The sequence below is a fragment of the Pteropus medius genome, unplaced genomic scaffold, assembly GCF_902729225.1.
Source record: "Pteropus medius unplaced genomic scaffold, Ma_sr-lr_union100, whole genome shotgun sequence".
NCBI lineage: Eukaryota > Metazoa > Chordata > Mammalia > Chiroptera > Pteropodidae > Pteropus > Pteropus medius.
Genome location: NW_024355008.1, coordinates 1,902,859 through 1,928,085, shown reverse-complemented (window position 1 = coordinate 1,928,085; position 25,227 = coordinate 1,902,859). Strand labels below are relative to the sequence as shown.

The 25,227-nt window shown below is 35.4% G+C and overlaps 1 protein-coding gene across 1 annotated transcript in view; it reads right to left on the bottom strand.

Moving 5' to 3' along the window:
• ADGRG7 (adhesion G protein-coupled receptor G7) overlaps positions 1 to 19,121 on the bottom strand; it is a 65,929-nt gene extending 46,808 nt beyond the window's left edge. The window contains exons 1-4 of the mRNA XM_039856811.1: positions 19,007 to 19,121; positions 5,775 to 5,888; positions 4,645 to 4,749; positions 1,788 to 1,900 (exon numbers count right to left, since the gene is read on the bottom strand). Coding sequence (XP_039712745.1) covers positions 1,788 to 1,900; positions 4,645 to 4,749; positions 5,775 to 5,888; positions 19,007 to 19,121 — 447 coding nt within the window. The remainder of the gene's footprint in view (positions 1 to 1,787; positions 1,901 to 4,644; positions 4,750 to 5,774; positions 5,889 to 19,006) is intronic.
• Positions 19,122 to 25,227: the final 6,106 nt, after the last annotated feature.

Sequence of the window (25,227 nt, the reverse complement as noted above, 5' to 3'; positions counted from 1 at the left end):
AGTAAAGGACAAAGTACACACAGGCTGGGGATTTTATCAGCCTTTACTATTTGCCAGGCTTAATTAACTCTAACAAGCTGCTTTAGCTAGATTGCTGCTATTCAAAGTGTGATCCATGGATCAATGTTGGTTCACTGTTTGTTACAGTGTCCATGGGAAGATAAGAACAGCAACTGAGAGTAAGTGGTCAGAAATTCATATAACAATTTTATGCTGTTGAATCTAGTGATTTTTAAAATAGATATGTATTTTATATATCTTTTTTCACTTTATTTTCCAAGTAATTCATTTTTGTTTTGTTTTATATAATTATTGGCCTGCCATGGGATGATAATTTTTAAAAATGGATTTTTAGCACAGATAGTTTGGGCAGCATTGACCTAGACAACATCTCCGTGTATCAATTGGCCAATGGGTGCTGCTGTGTGCCTACAACATGTTATTCCATACTGTTATTAGTGGAGCTAAGTGTCAGAGTGTGTGTGTGGATGGTAGGGGCTTTAGTTTTCACTAGATGGCAGCATCATTTCAAAATTCAAACCAACATCACACGTTTTTCAAGCTTGGAGAAGAGTCAGAAACGATACCTAGTCAGTAGACAGAAACAACATTCTCATTCAATAGACAGGTACCTGCCACAGGCTAGGCAATTTACTAGATGTTTTACAGGTGTTATCACATTTAATACACAAAACAACATTGTGAATTGAGTATCCTCATCCCTATTTAAAGCCTTGAAGAGGTTAAGGAGCTCATCCAAAGTTCACACAGCTTGAAAGTGGCAGAGCTGAGAGTCAAACACTGGTTTGTCAGACTCCAGAACATGAAGTTTAGTGGCTGGCACAACCTGTGTGGTTGGCAGGCACCTCCACATCTCAGTACCATCCCCACTCCCATCTCCACCCCTGCCAAGGAGCCAGTATAGTACAGTGTGGACTTTAAACTCAAGAACTTCATCACTTTTGGCTACACTTCACCAGGCAACACACTGCACCTCTCAGAGCCACAGTTTCCTCGTCTATAAAATGGGTACTTTAATACCTATCTACAGAGTTGTTGTAAGAATTAAATATGATGAAATAATACATGTAAAATGTTTGGCACAGTATTTGGCATGTGGTTAGTCCTCAGTAATAAGTGTTATTAGCTACAATTATCTATAGTATGGGAATAACATCTAACTCACAGAGGTTCTATAAAGACTAAATGAGATAACATATGTAATATGCCCAGCATCTAGAAGGACCACATAAAGACGTTTCCTCTTCCTCCTCTTGCTTGGCCCCAGGTCTTAGCAATTCCATGTATTTGCATTTGGGTGTATCTTTAGTCAAAATAATTTAATTTACATGAAAAAAATATCTACTCAGATGTACTTCCTGTTTCAGCTGCTTATGGATACAGCCCTGAGACTACTATCAGGTTCTGGAGTTTCTTGTATCAAAAGGTCTTTGGTCATAGTTTTTTTTTTTCTTTATTCTGATCCAGTAGACCATTAAAATATACCTTCTTTTTGGTCTCAAATGTCGGGGATCTATTTTCAGTCAAAATTTCACTGGTCTAAAAAGATGAGGCCATTTAAAATATGCTATAGATTATCATTTGCTGAAATTTGCTAAACCAATATGTCCAATTGTCCTTTTTCCACAAACATATCAACTTAAAAAAAATAGCAAGAATGGCTTTTGTACCGGTTTTTGTTATTTCTAATTTGAGAGTTTTAAAAAGCATTGATGAGACATCAGATATTTTTCCCGGGTGACCATCACATGGGCTATATGGCATACCTGCTTTTCCAGGCTTTCCAGATTTTCATTGCAACTTCCTATTGTAGCATTTTCTAAAGTTATCTCTCCATTTTCATTAAGATTGCATAGCCGGGTTGCTATTGGATTGCCTGCTTTAATTTAAAAAAAGAGAGAGAGAGAGAGAGAGAGAGTGTGTTTACAAAGATAGTCACAGCAATTGCCTGCTCCTGTATATATGCCCCTTCACAGCATGATTTTGCTGCTCTTTTTTCAAAAAGTGGCATCTGTTTCCTTAATCTCGGCTGCCCTGATAACATGCTTTGACCAAGAGAATATGGTAGAAATGACGTGTGAGTTCCAGAACCTAGGCCTCAAGGAGACTTGCTATTTTGGCCTTTGCCTTCTTGGAATGCTGTCCTAAGACCGTCATATAAGGAAGAAGGTCTAATATACTGTGGGATGAGAGACCATATAGAGGAGAACTGGGGAGTGCCAGCCAACAGCCAGCACCAATACCCCATGTGAGTGAAGTCATCTTGGGCCTTCCAGTATAGTCCAATTGCCACAGCCAACATAAAAAAACTGAAAAATCTAAATCATCATTATTTTAAGCCCCTAAGTTTGGGGTGGCTTGATACATAGCAGTGGAAAAGTAAATCAGACATTTACTACAAGAGTATTTTAGGCAGATGCCACTCGTTGTCTTGATTTTTAAATCTAGACTTTAAAAGACCAGTTGACTATTTCCTTCCTTTGAAGTCTGCAAAGAAGATTTGCCTTACAACAAAAAGGGCCAGGGCTTTGAATTGGATGTAATGAGGGAATACTAGCCTAAGGGAACAGAATTATAAGTTGATCTTTCTTTAGCCAAACCTGGCTAAAATCTGAAAGGCAGCATTCTATTATATTGCAGCACCTATTTGATATTTGGCTCTAAATAAATAATTATTAGATCATTAGGTTTATTTCCTAGGATTATTATCTAAGTTTCCCTTCCTCAGTGTCCTTTTGTGGCTAATATGTAAGAGGCTGCTAGTAGATAAAGTCATCCCCAGCTATCATAAAAAGGATAACTGATCAGAAGATCAAACTTGCCTCAGGATCAATTTTGGGTAGCTGCTTCTTGAGGAATAACTAGGAAATCTGAAATTAGAGCTCACTTCTACAACACTTAAAGCAGAAGTTTAAAGTCACTCATATACGATGGCTTCATCTCAACACTCTGACATAATAAAAATTTTAAATACATATATAGGATTTTATTTTTAAGCAGCCGTATTTCAAATGTATCTCTTGTCCTCTATATCTACCTACTCAAAATCATTGAAAAGTATTTTGATCATTTGCTATATAAAATCGAATAACTAGAAATAATTCTCAATATAAAACTAAAAGCAAATTTGCCAATAGTTGGAATCTATAGTTTTAAAATTATCGATGGACTCAATCTGAAATTCAAACATGTTTATAATAGTTGCTTGGAAAAGAAAATAACCAATTGAAAGACAGTTATTCTTTTGCCCCAAAAATGTAATATATATCAAGCAAGTATGATATCCCTTGACATTTTTACTCTTCCTAATTCACTAGCAAACAGTTGTTTGTTTGTTTGTTTGTTTGTTTGTTATAGCATATATGTTTTATAAATTATTATGAAATACTTACAAAAGACGTACAAAATATATAATAATTAAGATAATAGGTATCCATGGACATACCATACAGTATAAGAAGTCAGTACTAACACAATTGAAACTTCCCTTTTACCTTCTGAGCTTTTAATCAAGAGGCTATAAGTATCTATGTAAAGAATGGTATAATAAATACTTGAGTAAGAATGATATATGCGGGCAGAGGCAATTTGGATTTTGAAAATGGAATGCTGATCTACATAATTTCTTAGACTAAATAAAGTAAAAAAGCACATAGGAAAGAGAAGTACATGTAATTTAGGTAGTGTTTCAAAGAGCCCTTGACATACTCAAAAATAAATATCTAAATAAAATATTAAATTATCCCCAGGGTCATTACTAAAAGAAGTTCTATCAAACATTTTCATAAATGATCTAGAATTGGCTGTTTTTGAGGGATTTAGTTCCACAGGAAATGGATGATAACCTGGAGGAAGATGTGAGAGGTAAGGGGATTGGTCAGATGAAAGTCAATTAAAACAAAGGACAGGTAGAACATTTAGGAAAAATAATATAACAATGGGCTCTAAGCTATCAAGAAAGAGATCTATGAATTTCAAAAGACTACTCTCAGAACATCTTACCTAATGTGCCATTGAAATCAAATAAGTCATCAAAATCCTGAATATCATCGGAGAGCATATTAGAAATAGAAAATATTATTTGCGCCTTTATTCTTGGAAAGTCTCTATGCAAGCAAGGTTGTCACACTTCAAGAAAGTTTTGATTAAGTTAGAGAATATTCCAAGATGGATAACTAAAATGAATAAGGAGATGAAGGACTCTTAACTGTGGACAGACTTAACTGTGCATCGCCACATAAAAATATAAAGTCTGAAAATAGATATGGTGTAAATAGATATAGTTTAGCTAATTATTTAAGTTGAGGCAAATTATATAACTTAAAGAGAGGATATTAACCTGATCAAACTCCAGGAGATTGAGTAAGATGGAAAAACAAGTCAATTGAAGTATTAAAAGGAATTTACAACTTATCCATATTACAGTTTTCAGGAAAATTAGAATTATGTGAAGAAGCACCCTCAAGTTTGAACATTGGTATCATGAAAGGGACCCAAACTCCTCCACAAAAACTGCCTTGATGCCTCTTCCCAGGACCTAATACTAGTTGGAGGGTTGATAGCTATAACCCAGCATAGTGATCTGCATACCTAAACAGAGGAGATGTTTGGAAAAGCACATACCATTCAGAGTGTTCTTGTCACACTTTTCCAAGGAAGATCCGTATCTTCCCACTGGAATTCTGAGAAAAGTAAAACCTCGATCGGTACTGTTTTTACAGAAATTAGCTATAATAAAAAGAAAAAAATATTTAAATTATAAATTATACCTTTCTTTTTCAAATTTCAGACCAGATAAATGTCAAAGTTCAAAACATATCCAGTATAATTTGAAGGGTAATAGAAGGCTTATGTGACACACTAACCCACCAAGAACTTCACATTTTCTTGTCTTGTTAAGTTACTACCATTAAAATAACTAATATGTTAAGTAACAAGTTCCAGTTACTTAGTGTGCACAATGATTAACTTGGTAAAGGTGAGATGTGATTACTAACACATCGGCAAGGATAGTGTGACAGATCTGGTGAAATCTTGAAAATGAAAGATATAGAGCATACAGGGTAAAAAGGCATCATAAGGATGTGGGTTAAAGCAAAAGGTCTACAGTTATGGGTACGTAGGATATGCTGGCTGGTAGGAGGGTAGGAAATGATGAGAATGTGCTTCTGTGGCTCTGGGTCCTAAGCAGACAGCATGAAGGGTGCAGAGTGTTGAAAAGCACACCACAGATCAAAAAATGGCTTTGAACTTTGATTCTGAGATATCATTGATTGAAAGCAAACCAGTAAATTAATAACACCTCTTCAAAAGAAAGGAAGAAAAGACAAAAACTTCACCTAAGTATATACTTGGATGGGAAGGTGCATCTAGACTTGAGAAAAGTTAGAATCGTGATATTCGAAATGGCATATATTTCCATTGGTAATATGGCATATCACCAATTGAAAATAGCTGGGAAAACATATCACCCATTACCCTGTATTAAACATTGCATCCAGAAGGAAAAGCAATGATGAATTTACAGAGAAACTTGATAGTTGGGAAACAGACAAGGTGTATTGAACATACAGGTAAACAGCCCAAGAAGAAAACTTAGCTTTTACTATTGAGCTAATAAATACATCTTAAAGCCATCATCATTATGCCCATGTTACTATAATCATTAACAAAAGTTTCAAGAAGCTTTGCTGCTCTCCTTAATGCAAGAGTTGCCTGCACCTCACACCACAGTATTATCCCAAGAAACTTACCCATTGTACATCTCAGTCCTTTCCATTCTTCTGTACAAATGCATCTGCCATTTTCCCAGGTTCCACCATTTCTGCAGAACGCTATAGGAATGCTTGATGAGGGAGCATATGTTCCTAAAGAAACAATAAATAACAGAATAGTATACAAACTGTCTAATTAGTTTCTCCTTTTGAGTCTGTGGCCTTTAATGTCCATGTGTAAAATCATTACTTTAAGTACCATTGCTGTGAGATGTTCTTTGTAATATCATCAACAAAAGTATACACAAAAATCTATACAGAGTATACAATGCTAACTAGATGTTATAAATACTAAAAAATATATACATCTTTGAAAGACACAACACTTTGGCCAAGGAGATTAGAATCTAGTGAGAGAAACAGGAGATTCTATAGATGATAGATGGATAGATGGATAGATAGATGATGATGATGATGATGATGATAGATAGATAGATAGATAGATAGATAGATCAGACAGACCAATCGGCCAATCAAGTCAACTTGCAAGTTTGTAAGTGCAACTTGCAAGTTTGTAAGTAGGAATATAGAAGAGAGATGTTGAGAACAGAGGTAACCTACCCAGGGAAGACTTTTCAAAAGAGGAGGTATTTGAATCGAATTTTAAAATTAAATCTAAAAAAGCCAAATGCAAATGAATGGCTCAAGTAGACAGGATACAAAGTACAAAATTACAGAAACATGGAAAGTTCTGATATGTCCAAGGAACAGAGAAAAAGCTTCACATATCAGGAGCACAGTTTCTATGAAGAGCAATAGCAAGACATAGATTGAATTGTGAGTGGTTTTATAGACTAAGCCAACAATATTTAATCCTGCAGAAGCCTAGAGAAGTCTTGAAACAAGTGAGCAACATAATAAGAAATGTTTTTTAGGAAGGTACCTCAAGCAATATGAGAAGTGACTGAAACTAGGAAGCAAGTAAAACCAGTTAAATGAGGACCTAATCTAAAAGAGTAGCTCTAAGGAACTCAGGTGTCAACAGATTCAGGAAGCATAGCTGAGATAGGATTATTAGGAACCAGTGACTGGTTATTTTGCACTGGGGACACTGGGATCTTTAAATTTGAAGACAAGGTAGATATTAAACAAATTAACTAAGCTTAGAATATAGGAAGAGTTTCATTTCTAATAATTATGGAATAGATTGTACCATATTAAACATCCCACAGATAATTTTAAACTCTGGATGAAAGTAAAACAAACAAACAAACTATTAGAGGACATTGGACAGCAATGAAAAGCAGACAGAAACTGACAGCTATTCCGACTTTAGACAATCTTTCCACTAAGGGCACTACCCAGTCAATATAGCAGGAGTGGCTGAAACTCCAGCAGAAAACCACAGACTTAATGGGTTAAGATGTGAAAGAAACCTGTCTGGGGCTACTACAGCAACCAGAAATTGAAGGGAGATATTACAGAATGGAGAGAGTCATATAGAAGAATGGCTCAAAGTGCATGTGCGTGAATTCCCCTGAAATCTAGAGAGCAAAAGAAGTTTAAAAAATTAAAGAGAGTTTCACAGACATGTGGAACAATTTCAAGCAGTCTAACATATATGCAATTGGAGCCCCAGAGGGGAGAAGAGATGGAATAGGGTAGATAAAATATCTAAAGAAATAATGGTCAAAATTTTTCAAATTTGGTTAAGAACTTTAACCTATAGATCTAAGAAGCTCAGTAAAGCACAAGTGAAATAAATAGAAGGACAACCACACTTAGATATATTGTGGTCAAACTGCTGAATTTTCAAGGAGAAAATCTTGAAATCAACCAACTACTGACCCAGGCAATTTTACTAGTGAATTAGAAAAGAATAATATCAACCTTATATAAATTCCTTCAGAAAATAAAGAAAAAGGAAAACTTCCCAAATCATCTCATAATCCTAAGATAACCCTGATGCCAAAATATGACAAAGACATAACAAGAAAATTCAATACCAATAAACCACATTTATACAGATGCAAAAATCCATTAAAAATAGTAGCAAATCAATCCAGCAATATATAAAACTGATAATGTATCATAATCAAGTGAGGTTTATCCCAGAAGTGCAAGTTTGGTTTAACAATAGAAAATTAATTCAATTCACCATACGACAGAATAAAGGGGGAAACCATATGATCATTTCGATAAATGCAGGGAGCAAAAAGCATCTGGCATTTTTTTAACTCTCAGCAAACAAGAAATAAAAAAAAAAAATTCTTCACACTAATAAGATTCATTTGCATAAAACATTCCAATATCATACTTAATCGTATAATAGTGAATACTTTCCCCCCTAAGATTGACAGAAAAAAGTTTAATTGCTTTAACCACTTTTATTCAATAATTGTATGAAAGGTACTATCCAGTGCTGTAGGAAAGAAAAATAAATTTCAAAAAACATAAAATTAAGAAAGGATAAAATAGATTTATCTTCTGTTGCTAATGACATCATCAAATATGTTAAAAATCCTAAGATGTCTTGCAAAGAGCTACTTGAATTGATAAGTGAATTTAGCAAAGTTGCTAAGTTACAAAATATACACAAAAAATCAGTTATTTCCTTATGTTATCAACAAATAATTAGAAAATATAATTACAAACTCATTTCCATTTAATTAGAGTAAAATTCATAAAATTATTGAAAATAAATATAACAAAATATGTGCAATACCTCACGAGAGAAATTTTTAAAGATCTAAATAAATGGAGTTATATACCATGTATGTATGGAAGACTCAAAGTTGTTAAGGTGTCTATTTTCTCCAAATTGATATAGCTAAAAATCCAAAAACAAAAGACCTTTTTCTGTAGAAATTTGTAAACTTATTTATAAATCTTATGACAATATAAAAGACCTAGATAAGCCAAGACAAATTTTTAAAAGAATAACAAAGTTGAATGACACACATTACTAGTTTTATGACTTACTGTATAGCCATAGCAATCAAGACAGTATGACATCAGCACGAAGACAAACATATCGATGAAATAGATAAAACATACCTAGTCAATTGATATAAAAAAAATATGCCAAGACAATTGAATTGGAAAAGGAAAAAATTTTCATCAAATGGTGCTGGACTAACTGGGTAAATATACCACACTCAAAACTCAATTTGATTTAACAGATAACAGTTTGTTTAAAATAATAATAGCAGCAATATATCAGGTGATTATAGCTTATGGATAAATAAAATGAATGACAAAAATGTTATAAGGGAAGAGGAGGATTAGGGAATACTCTGTTATAGGGCATTGGCATCACCCATGGGACTATATATTGTTATTAGAAAGTGAATTTAGGTTCTTGTAAATATATACTGCAAACTCTAGGGCAACCACTAAAATGTTTTTTGTTTGTTTAAGTACAAATGATTTCTAAGAGAGAAGAGAAAGTAAAATCATATAAAATGCTCAGTTAAAATCAGAGAAGGCAGAAAAAGATAATGGCAGTGGAAGAAACAAAGAACAAAAAAAAAGTTGCGAATATAATAGATATTAATCTGATATACCAATAATCACTTTAAACAGCATGGTCTAAAATCACCAATTATAAGACAAAGACAATAAGAGTAAATAAAAAACAAGGTGCAACTGTATGTTGTCTATAAAAAACTCATTTTAAATAAAACACAGATTAAAAGTGAGGTGATAGAGGAAAATATACCATGCTAATGCTAATCAAGGGAAAGGTGAAGAAGCTATATTAATTTCAGACAAAGTAGACTTCAGAGCAAGAAAAATTATCACGGATAAAAAAGGACATTATATAATGATAAAGGGGCTAATCCTTCAAGAACTACCAATCTGTCCCTACCAATACAGTCTCAAAATAAGAGAGACAAAATCAACAGAACTGCAAAAAATATACATATATATTTTTGTATATATATACAAATCTGCTACTATTGTTGAAGACTCAACACCCTTCTGTTGGTAATTGACAGATCCAGCAATCAGAAAGAATCAATTAGATCAGACATTTATAGTATTCTTCATTCAATGATGTAAGAATACATATTATTCTTAAGCACACATGGAGTATTCACCAAGATAAACTACATTCTGGCCCATAAAATATTCCTTAACAAATTTATAATAAATTTTTTAAAATTTAAATAAATAAATAAATAAATTGTTAAAAGGATAGAAATCATACAATATAGTCTCTCAAACCAAAATTGAATTAAATTAGAAATCAATAACAGAAAGATAGCCGGAAAATTCTCCAAATATTTGGAGATACTTCTAAACAGCTTGTAGATTAAAGAAGTCTCAGGAGAAATTTTAAGATATTTTGAACTAAATAAAAATGAAAGTGAGATTCAGAAAAAGCAATGCTTACAGGTGAATTTATAGCATTGAACATATGTGTCAGAAGAGAAGAAAGATCTAACAGTAATCATCTAAGTTTTCACCTTTGGAAACTAGAGTGAAGATCAAATTACGTGTAAAGGAAGAAGAAAATAAATACAATATTATGGCAGAAATCAATAAAGTTGAAAACAGGAAATAAACATTAAAATCAGTAAAACCAAAAGGTGGTTATTTGGCAAGAACATTAAAATTGATAAACCTCTAGCAGTCTAACCATGAAATAAGAGAGAAGGCATAAATTACTAAAATCGGATATGAAAAAAAGGGTCATCACTAGTGATCTCGTGAACATTAAAAAAATAAAGCATTATCACAGCCCTAGCGTTTAGGCCCTGTCTATTAGTTCTTTTAACTAAATTAGTTTCTTCTCATCTAGAGGCCATCAAGCTGCAAATGGTCCTGGATATGGAACCTGGAATGAACATATCCTTCTACTGTGGACCCTTAGATAGATCTCTGGACCAGCCCTGACTGCCATTCCTTTGGACGCCCCTCCTCAGCATGAAACAGCCAGAGCGGTCGTCTCCCTTCACCCTAACAGCAGTTAGGGCTATGTGTTCAGAGGGTGGTTTGAGATTGAAAAGTTAGTAAATGTTAGGCAGAACAGGGCAGTCTATGGTAGGAACACATAGTTGGAGGTCACACCCACCCACGGAGCCCACCCCCCACCCTCTAGAGCCAGGAGTGGAGACGTGCCAACCAATCATAAAAAGGCACATCCCGTAAGACCAGAAGGAGTAACTAGCATAGAGACCTATAAAAGAAGCCTTTTTCTACCTGGGTATCCCACTTTCCAGCACACACCCCAGCAAGAGAACTGAACTCTGAGCTTCAATACCTTATCATGCATCAAGAAGAGAGGGGAGAGGGAAGAGGGGACAGGGGGACAGGGGACAGGGATGGGGGACGGAAGAAAAGAAAGAAGGGGAAGGGAAGGGAAGGAAAAAGAGAAAGGAAGGGGAGGGAGGGAGGGAGGTAAGGGGAGGGAGGGGGGGAGAGAGAGAGAGAGAGAGGGAGGGGAGAGAGAGAGAGAGAGAGAGAGGGAGGAGAGAGAGAGAGAGAAAGGAAGAAAGAAAGAAAGAAAGAAAGAAAGAAAGAAAGAAAGAAAGAAAGAAAGAAAGAAAGAAAGAAAGAAAGAAAGAAAGAAAGAAAGAGAGAAAGAGAGAAAGAGAGAAAGAGAGAAAGAAAGAGAGAAAGAACCAGAGAAAGAACGAGAGAAAGTTAAGAGAGAAAGAAAGAGAAAAGAAAGAGAGAAAGAAAGAGAGAAAGAGAAAAGAGAGAAAGAGAGAAAGAAAAGAAAGAAAGAAAGAAAGAAAGAAAGAAAAAGAAAGAAAGAAAGAAAGAAAGAAAGAAAGAAAGAAAGAAAGAAAGAAAAAGAAAGAAAAGAAAGAAAGAAAGAAAGAGAAGAAAGAAAGAGAGAAAGAAGAGAGAAAGAAAGAGAGAAAGAATGAGAAAGAAAAGAGAAAGAGAGAAAGAAAGAGGAAGAGAGAAAGAGAGAAAGAAAGAAAGAAAGAAAAGAAAGAAAGAAAGAAAGAAAGAAAGAAAGAAAGAAAAGAAAGAAAGAAAGAAAGAAAGAAAGAAAGAAAGAAAGAAAGAAAGACAGAAAGAAAGAGAAAGAAAGAAAGAATGATGAATAGCTCTCTGTTAACAAATTTAATAACTTAGACAAAATGGACCAATTCCTTGAAGGACACAATCTACCAAACACACAAGGAGAAAGAGATAATCTGAATAAATCCATATAGATAAAGAAACTGAATCTACAATTAATGACCTTTCAAAACAAAAAGTGCCAGACTCTGATGGGTCTGGTGGTGAATTCTACCAAACCTTTAAGGAATACTGATATCAATTCTTCACAATCTCTTCCAGAAAACAGGAGAGGAGCACTTTCCAACTCATTTTATGAGGCCAGCATTACTCTGATATCAAAATCAGAAAGGAAAATTACATATCAATATTTCTCATGAATATAAACACAAAAATATTAGCAAATTAATCCAACAATGTTTAAAAAGAATTATACACCAAAATGAATTGAGATTTATCCCAGGTATGCACTGCTGGATAACAATTAAAAATCAATCACGGTGTAATTCATCGTGTCAACAGACTAAAGAAGAAATATTACATGAGCATTATCAATAGACACATAAAAAGCTTTAACAAAATCCAACACCTGTTCATGATAAAAATTCTTAGCAAAGAAGGATTATAGGGGACCTACTTGATACAGAGTATCTACAAAAACCTACAATTAACCTTATACTTCATGATGAAATATTAAATGCTTTTCCCTAAGATCGAAATCATGATAAGAATGTTCCTTCTCACTGCTCCTACTCAACATTACACTGGAAGTCCTAGCTAACGTAATAAAACAAGAAAAGGAAATAAAAAGTATTCAGAATGGAAGGAGAAAAAAAGTCTTTGTTTAGAGACGACATAATTGTCTATGTAGAAAATCCCAAAGATTCACTCACACACACACACACACACACACACACACACACACACACGCACACACACACACACACAGAACTAATAAGAAATTATAGCAAGATTTTGAGATATAAAGTTAACATGCAAAAGTAAATTGCTTCTTACTGGGGATTTCTGCATTGTACATTTGTAAGTAGGACAAATTCAAATTCTTTATCCTAGGATTTCAATTACTTGCAGTGACTTCCCCTCCCCCTACTCGTGTCTCTGAACAGATGATAGAGTTCTTCAATTCCTCTCTGAGCTACTGAATCTTTTCACAGCTGAGGCAACTCCTTAAGGTTTCAGGTGTTATGCCCATGGTTCAGGTCCAACTTTCCCACTTCACACGAGATGGAAGTCATACCTCCCATCCCCACGTATGCATGGAAGCCAGAACTCTCATCACTAAAGTTTATCCCAGTACCTGCTCACCATTATGGTACTGACTTTTCTCTTTGTTTCTGCCACCCGGAATTTCTCTTCAAGAAAGAACACCTGCTTATATGTTAGAATTGTTGTTATATTTTATTCATAACTTCTAAAGTTCTCAAGTAGGAAGGAGACCCATCCCTGCCTACTCAGTCTGCCTTTCTGCTATAAGTCAAGGGTCATGTCTCATACTTGGGTATTTTAACTCCCTTTAGAGCAAGGACTTGGCTTCTATCTGTAAGTCCCCGCAAAATGCAGGTGTGTGGAAGGTACCCAACAAATGTTTGCTGACTGGCTTCTTTTCCATTTGCATTTTGATTGAGGACGTCAAGCAGAGCTATCTACTCTTCTATCGTAATCACATTTTTGTGCTTCCCTGTTCAAGACCATAGCCTCTGAAATACCTAAATTATCCATGAAATATAAGAAAAGTAACATTGGTATTTTTAAGCCACTGTGTTTTAAGTAAGGAAAGTCAGACTCGGAAAGATTAAGTGGCTTGTTTATATCACATAACTAGTTTTTAGAATTCTGGACTCATAAAAGTGACATTAGCTAATCATTAGCCCAACTTCCTTATTCTATGTAAAGTGCATAAAGAGTACATTTTACATAAAGAGTAACTTGTTTCAGATCCATAATTAAGTGATAGCTGGGTGGTGATGAGAATTCAGATCTCCTGGTTACTAACCAAGTGCTCCTGCTCCTGCTCACAGTGCCTGCCTTTACCATAGACAGAGCAGGTGAGCATCAGCTGCTTTTTATTTGAGGATCCATAAATACTGGAACATATTTAATAATAGTATTTTTCTTCTATAAAATCAATATGATATTAACAACATTTCCTTACATTCTTTTAAATTGTAATAAGAAATATTTTTAGAAATATTAGCTCTATTTGCAATACTTTTACTACAAATCATGGAAAATTAAATGCAGAACATATGTGACACCCACTTCATACTAATTGAGAAAATCACATTAAATATTAAAATTTTCAAGTGGAAAACATGAATTGAATTGAATTTTTTGAATTAAAATTTTCAAGTGGAAAACATGAATTGAATTTTTTAATTCAATTAATTGAATTAAAATTTTCAAGTGGAAAACATGAATTGAATTTTTTCTCCGAACTCGACAAAATTAGAATGTTTTTAAAAATTCAATTTGATCAAGTACGGGAATAAAAATATCTTCCTTTAGTCAAAGAAATTTCATCAGGAAACTCTAGTGTCTGGCTCAGAGACTTGACATGTTTAAAATCCGGGCATCTGTCATTTGTCCCAGACAAGGAATTTGAAATATTTAAATAAGGATAAAGTTTACTCTTAAATGAGAACACAATATTTAGGAAAGTTTATTCCATTGTGGAAAAAATTTAAACAAAAAAAATACATAAGATGTAGTCTTTACTTAAGGTAAAGGATGTTCAATATTAATTACCTGCTTACATGTTTCAATAAACTAGTTAAATGTTTTAATAAAATTTTCCCCAATGGTATAGTATAATATAAATATTAAAAAACAAATGCAGGAAGATAAGGCAGTTCTTAGAACTGTTTCTGTTTCTGTTTTGAGCTAACCAATTGAACTTAATGATTAAACCTATTTTAGACCTTCGGTTTGATAAATTGAGGTCCAATTCAAAGGTCCAGTCTAGATCAATGACATCTATTCAATGTGTAATTCTGGGAGTATAGAAAACTATGGACAAAATTATCTAAAAATGAATAAGATAAAAATAGCAGCCAGCATTTATTGAGCGCTTACAGTGTATTAGACATCATCTAAAACCTGTAAATGTGTTCACTCATTTAATCCTCACAACAGCCTTATAAGATAGGGTTTATAATTACTTCCTTAATAGGAAAACTGAGGCAGAAATGGTGAGGATCTTGGTCAAGTTTACTCAGGCAGTAAGTGGTTGCATTGGCTTCAGAGCTTCTTTTTTCCCTCTCATGTACTTTTCCTTCCCAACTCTAATGTACACAGTCTTAAACATCATATTCTTTGGTAGATCTTTAATAACATGTGTTATCAAAGACCCACGGGTGGTGATTGTATTCAGAATTTCCAGTAAAAGTATCTAATACCTGGAAATCAAAGAAAAATCCACTAAGCCAAGGTTCTAACCTCTTAATTTAAGAAAATGACTTTAAAAATGGGATCAGCAATTTAAACATCAGTAATTCTATTATTAAAATAATTCATACTCCTTAACCAATTACATCGCCAATTTATTCCTCAAAAAACTTCCTTCCCTTTTGTAGGAATTATTTTCTTGATTTAGAAGGTGGTTATACGAAAAAGCAAGAAAGGAGACTGATAAAGGAGCTGAAGAGAGATTTACAACAGTAGAATTAAGTTGTAACTACAGTTGCCTAAAACCCAATATCTTCCATTCAGAAAATACTTATCTAGAACTTTTTTTTAACCCCAAAATGCAACCTGTCCTCCAAGAATAGTTACATGAGTCTGATTCATTATGGAGTTTGTCTCTAAGGAAGTAGAGACAAATTCAGTAAACAAATTCAGTAACATGAAAGCCAAGTGTCTGCGGACAAATTATTTTTCGAGAATCAATAAACTCTCCTTGGCCTTTTCCTCACAACTCACGCTTCTTACCGTGCAAGAATTTCAATGCTATACAGTCTAACCTTGGGGCTTGGGAACATTGCAACCTACAAAAGTCTCTTGTTAACCTGTGACGTAAACGAGTCCTGTAATAGGGAATGAAGGCTAGGGCATCTGGAGAGGGATGGGAAAGGCAGTCATGATGGCAGAGAGCAGGAAGATGTATGGTCCAAAAGATGCATAAGATATGGTTAAATAAGGCAAAATTATCATTGCTAAGTTTAAAAGGTTAAGATACTCTCTCATTGATAACAAAGAAAACATCCCCTAGTTTAACAATTATGGACATTTGTCTATAATCAGGCTTAACTCAAGTTGGAATATGTCAGTGGAAAGATAGACAATAAAGCTTAATTATGTTTTTATTTTACTTTAATCATATATGAGGGGCCAAAAAGCCATGCTACTTCTTATGTCACAAGGTTCTTGCTATTGGAAGCACAACTCCAACAGAGATGGAGCACCTTATGTCTGTCCATTCTGCAAATACATAAAGTGGATATTATTCTATGAAAAATTCCCAATGTGAAAAGGTTGGAGGGCTGGCAAAATTTAGATTTGCTCCAACATAAACACATCCTGCAGAATTGTTGATCATATTGTTAAACAAAAGAAGCCACACACAGTTTGAGAGATCTTAACGAAGCCAAAATCTCAAAAACTGTCAATGTGTTGCATGACTTGGAACAGAGGAAGAAAACTAAAATAGTGTCTGTGTTAACTAATGTAAACAAATCCAGAACTACATTTATTTTAATATTTGGAGGCAAATCACAAGAAATTGGTAACTATGTTATTTCACTTCTGAATAAAGCTACTTGACAGTTTCCAGTTTTCACATAATTCTTTAGTTTACTCATCAACTAGGTATTGGCAACTATATTGCTAGTACTAGTTTTAGATGCAAGGAATATAGGTTAATAATTCAGGTCCTTGACTTATACTAAGAGCTTTCATTCTAGAAATGGGGAGATAGTCAACCAGCAAGGTAGATCTCACTGACTTGAAAACAAACAACGTGACATCCCAAAGTGCCTAACTTAGCCTAGCAAAACAATAAAATGCTCTGATTCTACTGGTTGCTTCATATCTCTGTGAATTAGGGTTTTCAGCCATAGTTGCCTCAAAAAGAAAAGAAGAATTGATTGTGTTACCATTATCTTGCTTCTAGGAAGGCAGAAAAGTGTGGAAACAAATGATCTAGATTCAAATCCAGACCCAAAACTTACTAACTATGTTAGCATGAAAATATTTTTTAGCATGCTATCTAAAATATAGCAAAAAAAATTTTAATTGTCAATTTTATAATAATGGAAAACTCATGACTCTCCTCTTAAAAATAAATTTAAAAACAATTCATCTCTATACCCAAGTAAAGGGACCAAAGTGAGACCATCCAATAATTGCATGAGATAGGATGAGGTGAGATGGAAAGAGATCAAGTGGAGTGGAGTGGAGTGGAATGAGTGGAAGGGAGTGAAGTGGAATGAACCAGAATTTACCAACTAAAACAAAATCTGAATAAAATGTACAAGACAAAATTTAATGGCAAGCAGTATCAGTCTTTCAATCCTTCTCTTTAAATAATAGCAATAGCCCCCTCCTTTTCAACTGGGTTTCCCTAAATTGAGGAATGTCTCATATATAGCCAATTCAAAATTCTGCTCATAGCGAGGAAACATTGGTCTTTTCTGAAAGCTTGTATGCTTATACTGTTAGACATGAGATTGTTGTTACTTACTATGCTTCGTTTTGGCCTTAAACCTCAGGAACTTCAGGGATATGTTTTGCATTTATTTTTAGCAACTCCACCTAGCCTTTGAGTTTCATATACTTTCTGTTTCCCACTTTCTCCTCTTCCTTAAGATGTTATTGAACTTTGGTCCGTATTTCAATGATTCTGTTGTACCCCTGTGTCTTTTATAAGTCACCACAGATTTAGCAGTAGATATCATAGGAAGGAAGGAAGGAAGGAAGGAAGGAAGGAAGGAAGGAAGGAAGGAAGGAAGGAAGGAAGGAAGGAGGAGGGAGGGAGGGAGGGAGGGAGGGAGGGAGGGAGGGAGGAGGGAGGAGGGAGGAAAGAAAGAAAGAAGGGTGGCGGGGGAGGGAGGGAGGGAGAGAGATTTCTTAAAAGTATACCTTTAAATAAGGTCTTATCAATTTAACAGCCTTAATAGGGTGAATTCCATAGTTCATAATTTTTTTAAACATCATCTAAACTATTTTAAATACCTTAAATGAACAAACAAAAGCACATTTTCCCCAAGTTTGGATTTTATTATTTTTCTCCTGGTAAATTTTCTCATGCTTGTTCTCTAAATCTTGTTAATATAATAGTCTCAAAATACTGTTCTTCAGCAGACAAAAACCAGATCTACTCTCAGCTACCACTCTGTCAGCAGACAATATATTCAACTCCTGTTGTCCTCCACAGAGGATCTTTGCAGCCATGTTTTGTGCTCCTGCTGGCTCCCCCAGCTTTCTGTCCTCTGCGATCACCTTCTCAGAGGGCAGATCACCTCTCCTTCTGCCCTCTCCTGCCTGGCATTATTTACCCTTATTTACTCAATTTCATTAGAAACTCTGTTTCTTACAAAAAGGGGAGTGCTGAGCACATCCAGCTTTGAATCCCTGATGGAGAACCTCTGCAGCCCAAGGGAACAGCATGAGGATTTTGGAGTTTCTGGGGCTTTCCTTTAACGTCACTGTTTTACTCACCATTGGCACCACTCACCCCACTTTTCCCAGGTCAGCTCTAGCACACAGCAGATGTTGAACAAGTACATGTTATATAAACAGGAAAAAAATTTTTTTTTAATTATCTTAGCCTTGGAGTAGTTTTTTACACCTGATTTCTGGGCAAACTATATCAGTTTATTTGCAATCCTAGAGAGAACATTCCTAAACTTCCTCTAGAACTATAATTTCATTCCGTATATGTTTGATTATGTGTGTTCATCTGTGTGTTCATAATTATTTTCTTTTCTTAGATTTACATAAACAAACCAAACATGCATTATTAATTATTTTAATTATTATTCTGCTATCCATTCATCCAGGAGTTAATAAGAGCATAAAGAGGCCAATTCAACCATGTCAGTTGTCACTCCCCCCACACACACACATATTCATGTATATACAACTGCATGTTTGCCTTCAATTCATCCTTGCATATATTTAATAAATGGCCTCAGCCTAGACATGGCACTTCCCAGTAGTGGTGTGGCAGGTGGCAAGGACAGAGGCTCAATGCCTTTTCTCTCTCTGAGTTAAACATAATAGTATGACATTACCTCTCTTGATCCTGATCATGATGCTCCAGAAGCCCAGTCCCAAAACTATGGTGGTCAGCAGCCCACACACTATGGCCACCAGCACCCTGATGTCACACCGACGACAAGAAGCCATGAGGAAGCCAATCCACAAATCCACTCTTGAAAAACAACTAGCTTCTTTTCTTCTTGAGCCAAGAAGTTTAATCAGAAATTATTCCAAAAAAATAAAAAGAATTCCTTCTTTTGGTGACCTATTAGGCAGATGTCCTCATTTTTTTCAGGATTTTTGAGGTTGATCGGGCAAGATGCAGTTCAAATCACTTAATAAAAGGTATATACTCTGCTTGCAATTTCCTCACCTTCACTGAGTGAGAACATGGAAAAAGTGATTGGAGTTATAGAAAAAGGAAGATAACTCAAGGCAATAAAAAAGAAGGGGAGGGAATAACTAACAGGGTCAAAGTGTAAATGTCTTGACAAGCAAGAAAGTGGGGGAAGGGAACAAAACGAAAGAAACCAGAGAGGAAGCCAGGAAAGCCCTGGACCCACGAGTCACCTATGGTTCAGCCTCCTGTGCTTTTGTTAGGAGGATCTGGCAGAGGTAGATCAGTGGGCGCTTTAGGCCACACAGACTCCCTCTTGGGAAAATAAAATACGTTGTCAACAAGAGGTTGAACAGTGATACCCACACATGAGTCCAATACTTGCACTTCTTTAAGGAGCCCACACTTTGACAGCTGCAGTTGGTGAGTGGGCATTGCTGGCACAGAGTGAAAAGCACTGAAACCCAACATTACAACCCTTCTATTATGAGCTGAATCGTGCTCCCCTAACGATTCATATGTTAAAGTTCTAACCTCCAGTGCCTCAGAATGTGGAAGTAAGAGTGTCATGGAGGTAATCAACATAAAATGAGGTCATTAGAGTGGGCCTTAGTCTAATATGACTGGTGTCCTAATAAGAAGAGAAAATTTGGGCACAGATATGCAGAGGGAAGAGGAATTGAAGAGACACAGGGAGAAGACAGCTATCTACAAACCACGGAAAGAGGCCTGGGACAGATTCTTCCTTCTCAGCCCTCAGAAGGAAGCAACACTTCTAATGCCTTCATTTTGGACTTCTAGTTTCAGAACTATGAGACAATAAATTTCTGTTGTTTAAGCCACTCAGTTATAGAACTTGTTACAGCAGCCCTGGCAAACTAAGCCACCACCTGAGTCAGTGTAAGCCAGTGCCTCTGCAGCTGCAGCTCTGACCCTCTTCTGACCAGGGTCCCATATTGTTTTTTTCCTATCCCTTCTCCATTCTCAACTAAAATAATGAATGAATGGATAGTTGCCTCTTCAATTAGAGTTCTTTTCCTGATAGATTTAGAAAGATTTTCCAAGTATGAAGTTTCCTCGAAAAATTAAAAAATAGAACTCCTATATGACTCAGTAATTCCATTTCTAGGTATTTATTCAAAGAAACCCAAGACTCTAACTTGAAAAGACATATGCACCCCTATGTTCATTGCAGCATTAGTTACAATAGCTAGGTTACAGAGGCAACCTCAATGTCCATCAATAGACAACTGAATAAAGAAGATGTAGCACATATATACAATGGAATAGACTTAGCCATAAAAAAGAATGATAGCTTGCCATCTGCTACAACATGAACGGACTTAGAGGGTATTACTCTGAGTGAAATAAGCCAGGAAGAAAAAGACAAATACCATATAATTTCACTTATATGTGGAATTTAAAAAACAAAAACAAACAAACAAAACAGAAACAAACTCATAGATACAGAGAACATTTTGATGGTTGCCAGATGGGAGGGGTATCGAGGGGGGTGTGTGAAAAGGGGAAGGGATTAAGAAATTCAAATTGGCAATTATAAAATAGTCATGGAGATGCAAACTACTGTATTTGGAATGTGGTCAATAATATGTAATAACTATGTATGGAGTCAGATGGGTACAAGATTTATTTGTGGTGATTACTACATAAGTCATATAACTGTCTAATTACTATCTTGTACACCTGAAACTGATATAATATTGTATGTCAACTCTAATTGATTTTTTTTTTAAAGTTAAAAAGGTTTTCCAAATAGGGACACACCTAAGCTGATGTTTTTCAGTCCTCCAAATAACTGTTTATTTCCCTTATTCTCTATAATACTCACTTCATCAAAATACAGCTTCAAGGAATGTGATCAGAGGCTCTAACCTTTACCTGCTCCCACCCCCAGGAGTTGCAGAAATATACATTGGTATACCCTCAAAAGGGAAGAACTTAAAGGCAATGTTGCAGAAGCACAAAATAAATGAATGTGAATCTATTATCTCATTTATTGTGAATAGACTTTAAAATATCTTTTCTGGTATATCTACATGTACATGCACAGAAAATACCTGGAAGTGTACATTAAAACAAAAATTCCTCTTGAGAATCTGAAGAATCTCATGAGAAATGTATTTTTCATTTTACACCCCTTTTATGATTCAAAGTTTTCACCTCATGAAATTTTTATTCTTCAGTTATTATAATGATAAATATATCTGTAATTTCTTCAATAATAAAAGGAACCATTTTCAATAAATAATAAGTATAAGAAAAAAGTACAAGCACTATGCTATGCATTTTACATATCTTTATCTCATTTATTTTGTGCAATAACCTCAAGTAACAGATATTTTTGCCCATTGAATGAATGAAGAAAGGAGACCAGGACAGGTATTACATGCACAGGAGCTCTGTGGTTAAGGTAACTTGGACAACGGCTCCAGGTTATGTAGAGGTAACAGTTTTCAAAAATCAAATGTAGGATTTTTCAGTCTTTAATATATTCATGTACATTGTGCATTGTGACGTTCCCAGCATTAGTTAACCACAGAATCCTCTTTGAAGACTCTCTCAGAGCTAGCACTCCTGGGACTATACTGTAAAACACTGCCCTGCACTATTGTCTGCAGAATAGTCGTGCTTGAACAGTCTAACTGAAGGAACTGCTCCTGGAGCTCATGTTTGCAACAATGGTGATGGTGTTTTTCTCTTGTAGGGTTTCAAATATTTCAAAGGGGTTGTAGTCTAGTGACTGAAAACTGATTTTGGTGGTGCTCAGACATTCTCTCTTCCACACTTGATGGAAGTTCTGGAATCGTTAGATGTTATAATGACTGTGGTTTCTTAGTGCCCTTGTATCTTCATCTACATGCCAACTATCCAGCTAGGAACTTTAGAAATTCATGGGATGGAAGAAATCCCTAAGCATGGAAATTTAGATGTTGACACATGTCTAAAGGCATAAATTTCTATTGGTTATAGACAAATATATAAAGTCATCAGTTTTTATACACATACATATGTCAAGATGACAAAGAAGAAAAGGAAAAGAACTAAAAGGAATAATTCACTTATTCATTCATTCTACTCACTGTAGACATTGTGCTAAGTGCTGGGAATAAAATAGTGAACAAGAGAGGCAAGCTCCCTGTTCTCACAAAGCTTAAATTCAGGGAGCCCTGGATTTGTACTGACATTGTTTCTCATTTGTTCTGTGACCCTGGACAAGCTACATAAGTACCTGAATCTCTGTTTCTTCATATTTTAAATGACTTAGTTGAGGCCCTCTCTTCCTGAATATTTCAATCTTAAAGTTATTAGCAGAGGAAGAACAAGGTAGGTGTCTGTGGTGGGGGTAGTGAGGAGCTCTTGATCAAAACAGATGTCAGAGCCCAGTAGGGTAAGGAGGGGATCTACAGAGGAGAGGGCAAAGTTGGAGGAAACCCGGCATGAGATGGCAGGCCCCAAGCAGGGTGAATAAGACACTCATGTGTTTGGAGACAGGTGGCCTGGCATGAGGTGTCAAAACCAAGGGATGAGGAAGGTAGCCAGGTGAGAAACAGCCCAATGTGAGAAATCAAAGCCAGAGCAGGGAGAGAAAGGCATTTCTTCAGAGACTGAGAGGGGTCAGAGGACAGGTACATGGATGGAATGGTGGATATGGGAAGGCAGAGCCATAGTCAGTGAGGAGGACAGCCACGTGGGGTAGAAATCTAGAATAGGGAGGCAGACTACAGCCTGGAAAGAAGGGTGTTCACACATGGATAAGAGTGGGGAAGATCATAGACTGGTTACAAACAGGATAAGCAATCAAACAGGTAAACATATAAGAATAATTGGAGCCAAGTTCTTTACTCTAGGAGAAGGGAGTTACAAATATGGAAAGAAAGAGAAGTTGAAGTCCATAAATACTTCAAAACAAGTAATCAGAAATATGAAAAAGAAAACTTATGTCCAGTTAATTCTGAAGGAAGCGATATTCTCCAGGAAAGATGGCTGTCAGACAAATGCATGAATTGGTAATGAACTTATCCAAAAGAGAAACATTCATGGCTACAACAAAAACTAGTATTTCAAAGGAAGAAGTATAACATTACTTCTTATGTCTTATACTTGAACTAAATAATTTTTATTGTGCCTTAAAAAATGTGATAATGTTGGATTGGAAATGGGTTGTATGTATAAATACAAGCTCATGGTTTTCAATATATATGTAGAAAAAATACATATTTCAATATGTACTCAATAAATATATTTATATATAAACAATATAGAAGTAAACACAGATGCAAAAGTGTGTTAATACACAAAAATGTATGTATGTGCATATTCATGATATATACCACACATTTACATACAGATATTCACTAGCTCTGGCCACTCATAGGGCCTGGAAGCAATGACAATCCATTAGTAATGAGCACACCTAGAGCTCAGATCTTGATTCCTAAAAAGAATTTTCCACAAAAACGAACATGGCTCTTTGCAAAAATGGCTAAATTCAAGACTGAGGCAGGGAAAGTCCCAGATTAGCTTAGAATATCTATTGCCAAAAAACAAAGACATATGAAAGGAATGATAGGTACATATTAGATGGACACAAAATGCAGCATGAAGTGACTCCCCATTACCAAATGAAGGACAATTTAAGCATCAAAATAATTCTTATAACAAATTATAATCCTTTAAATAATACAGGTAATCTTTTAAATTTAAACCTGTGGAGGGTGAGGCCTAGCAATCTGGGTTTTAACTAGTCCTCTAGCTTGATGTCTGCTGAAGTTTGCTAACCACTGTTCCCAGAGGGAAGGAATCAAGTTTGCAATAGACTAGCAAATAGCAAGAAATTAAATGGCTTTTTTTGTGTGTAATAGGACATCCCTTGTTAATATTTATGGGAATACTCATGACTTTAAAGATTGCCAGATATTCAGGTAAGCATGCTAAAGTTCATGAGGAGCCTATATTTTTGTCATCTGTGAAACTACTATTCTTTGTTTGATCTTGTTCATTTATTTAACCAGATTTTTAATGGGTCTATCGCAAGAAACATCAAAAAGTTCTAAAATCGCCTTTACAGACACACCTTGTTTTATTGCACTTCATTTTATTGTGCTTCACATGCGTTGCAAGACCCTCCACCAGCAAAAAAAGACTGAAACTCATTTTCTTGCAATATTCGCTTCATTACAGTGGTCTGGAATCAAACCCACAATATTTTTGAGATATGCCTGTATTTCTCTGCCATCTGGACTGTGACTCCAGTGGAGAGTTAAGTACACAGAAACTTGATTATCTTGCCTCCCACGACAATGATGACAAAGGCCAATCTCAACTTCTCCACCTATTATACCAAAGAAATGAGCTGAGTTTTTCCATCAGAAAACCTCCTGGTAGCATTTGCTACTCCTTCATTAGTGAAAACTCTTGAGCTACTGCTAACAGAGAAACCCTTGAATTCACTTGTTTGTATATCTATACAACCCTACTATCCTCTTTTCTACCCAGTGATCAATGGAGGGAAGGGAGAAAGATATCAAAAAAGTTTTTCTGAGGCAAGCCACAGAGTGGGAGAAGATATTTACGGGACACACATTGAAAGACGGCTTACATCCAGAATAATCGTAACACTGCTAGATAACTTTTTAAGAGACAGAAAACCCAATGGAAATAAGAGCAAGAGACTTGAACAGATAGTGCTCCAAAGATTATTAACTCAATGCCCTAAAATGTTTGAGCACAAAGGTGATCAATAAATTCTACAGGAGTTATTATTACACAACCTCTGGAATGATTAAAAGTTAAGCTGTTCACTATTCCTAGAGCTGGCCAGGCTGTAGGAGGACACTGTCCTCCACAGCTGGTGCGAATGCACATGGATGGGTACAGCCACTTGAGTTGACTGTG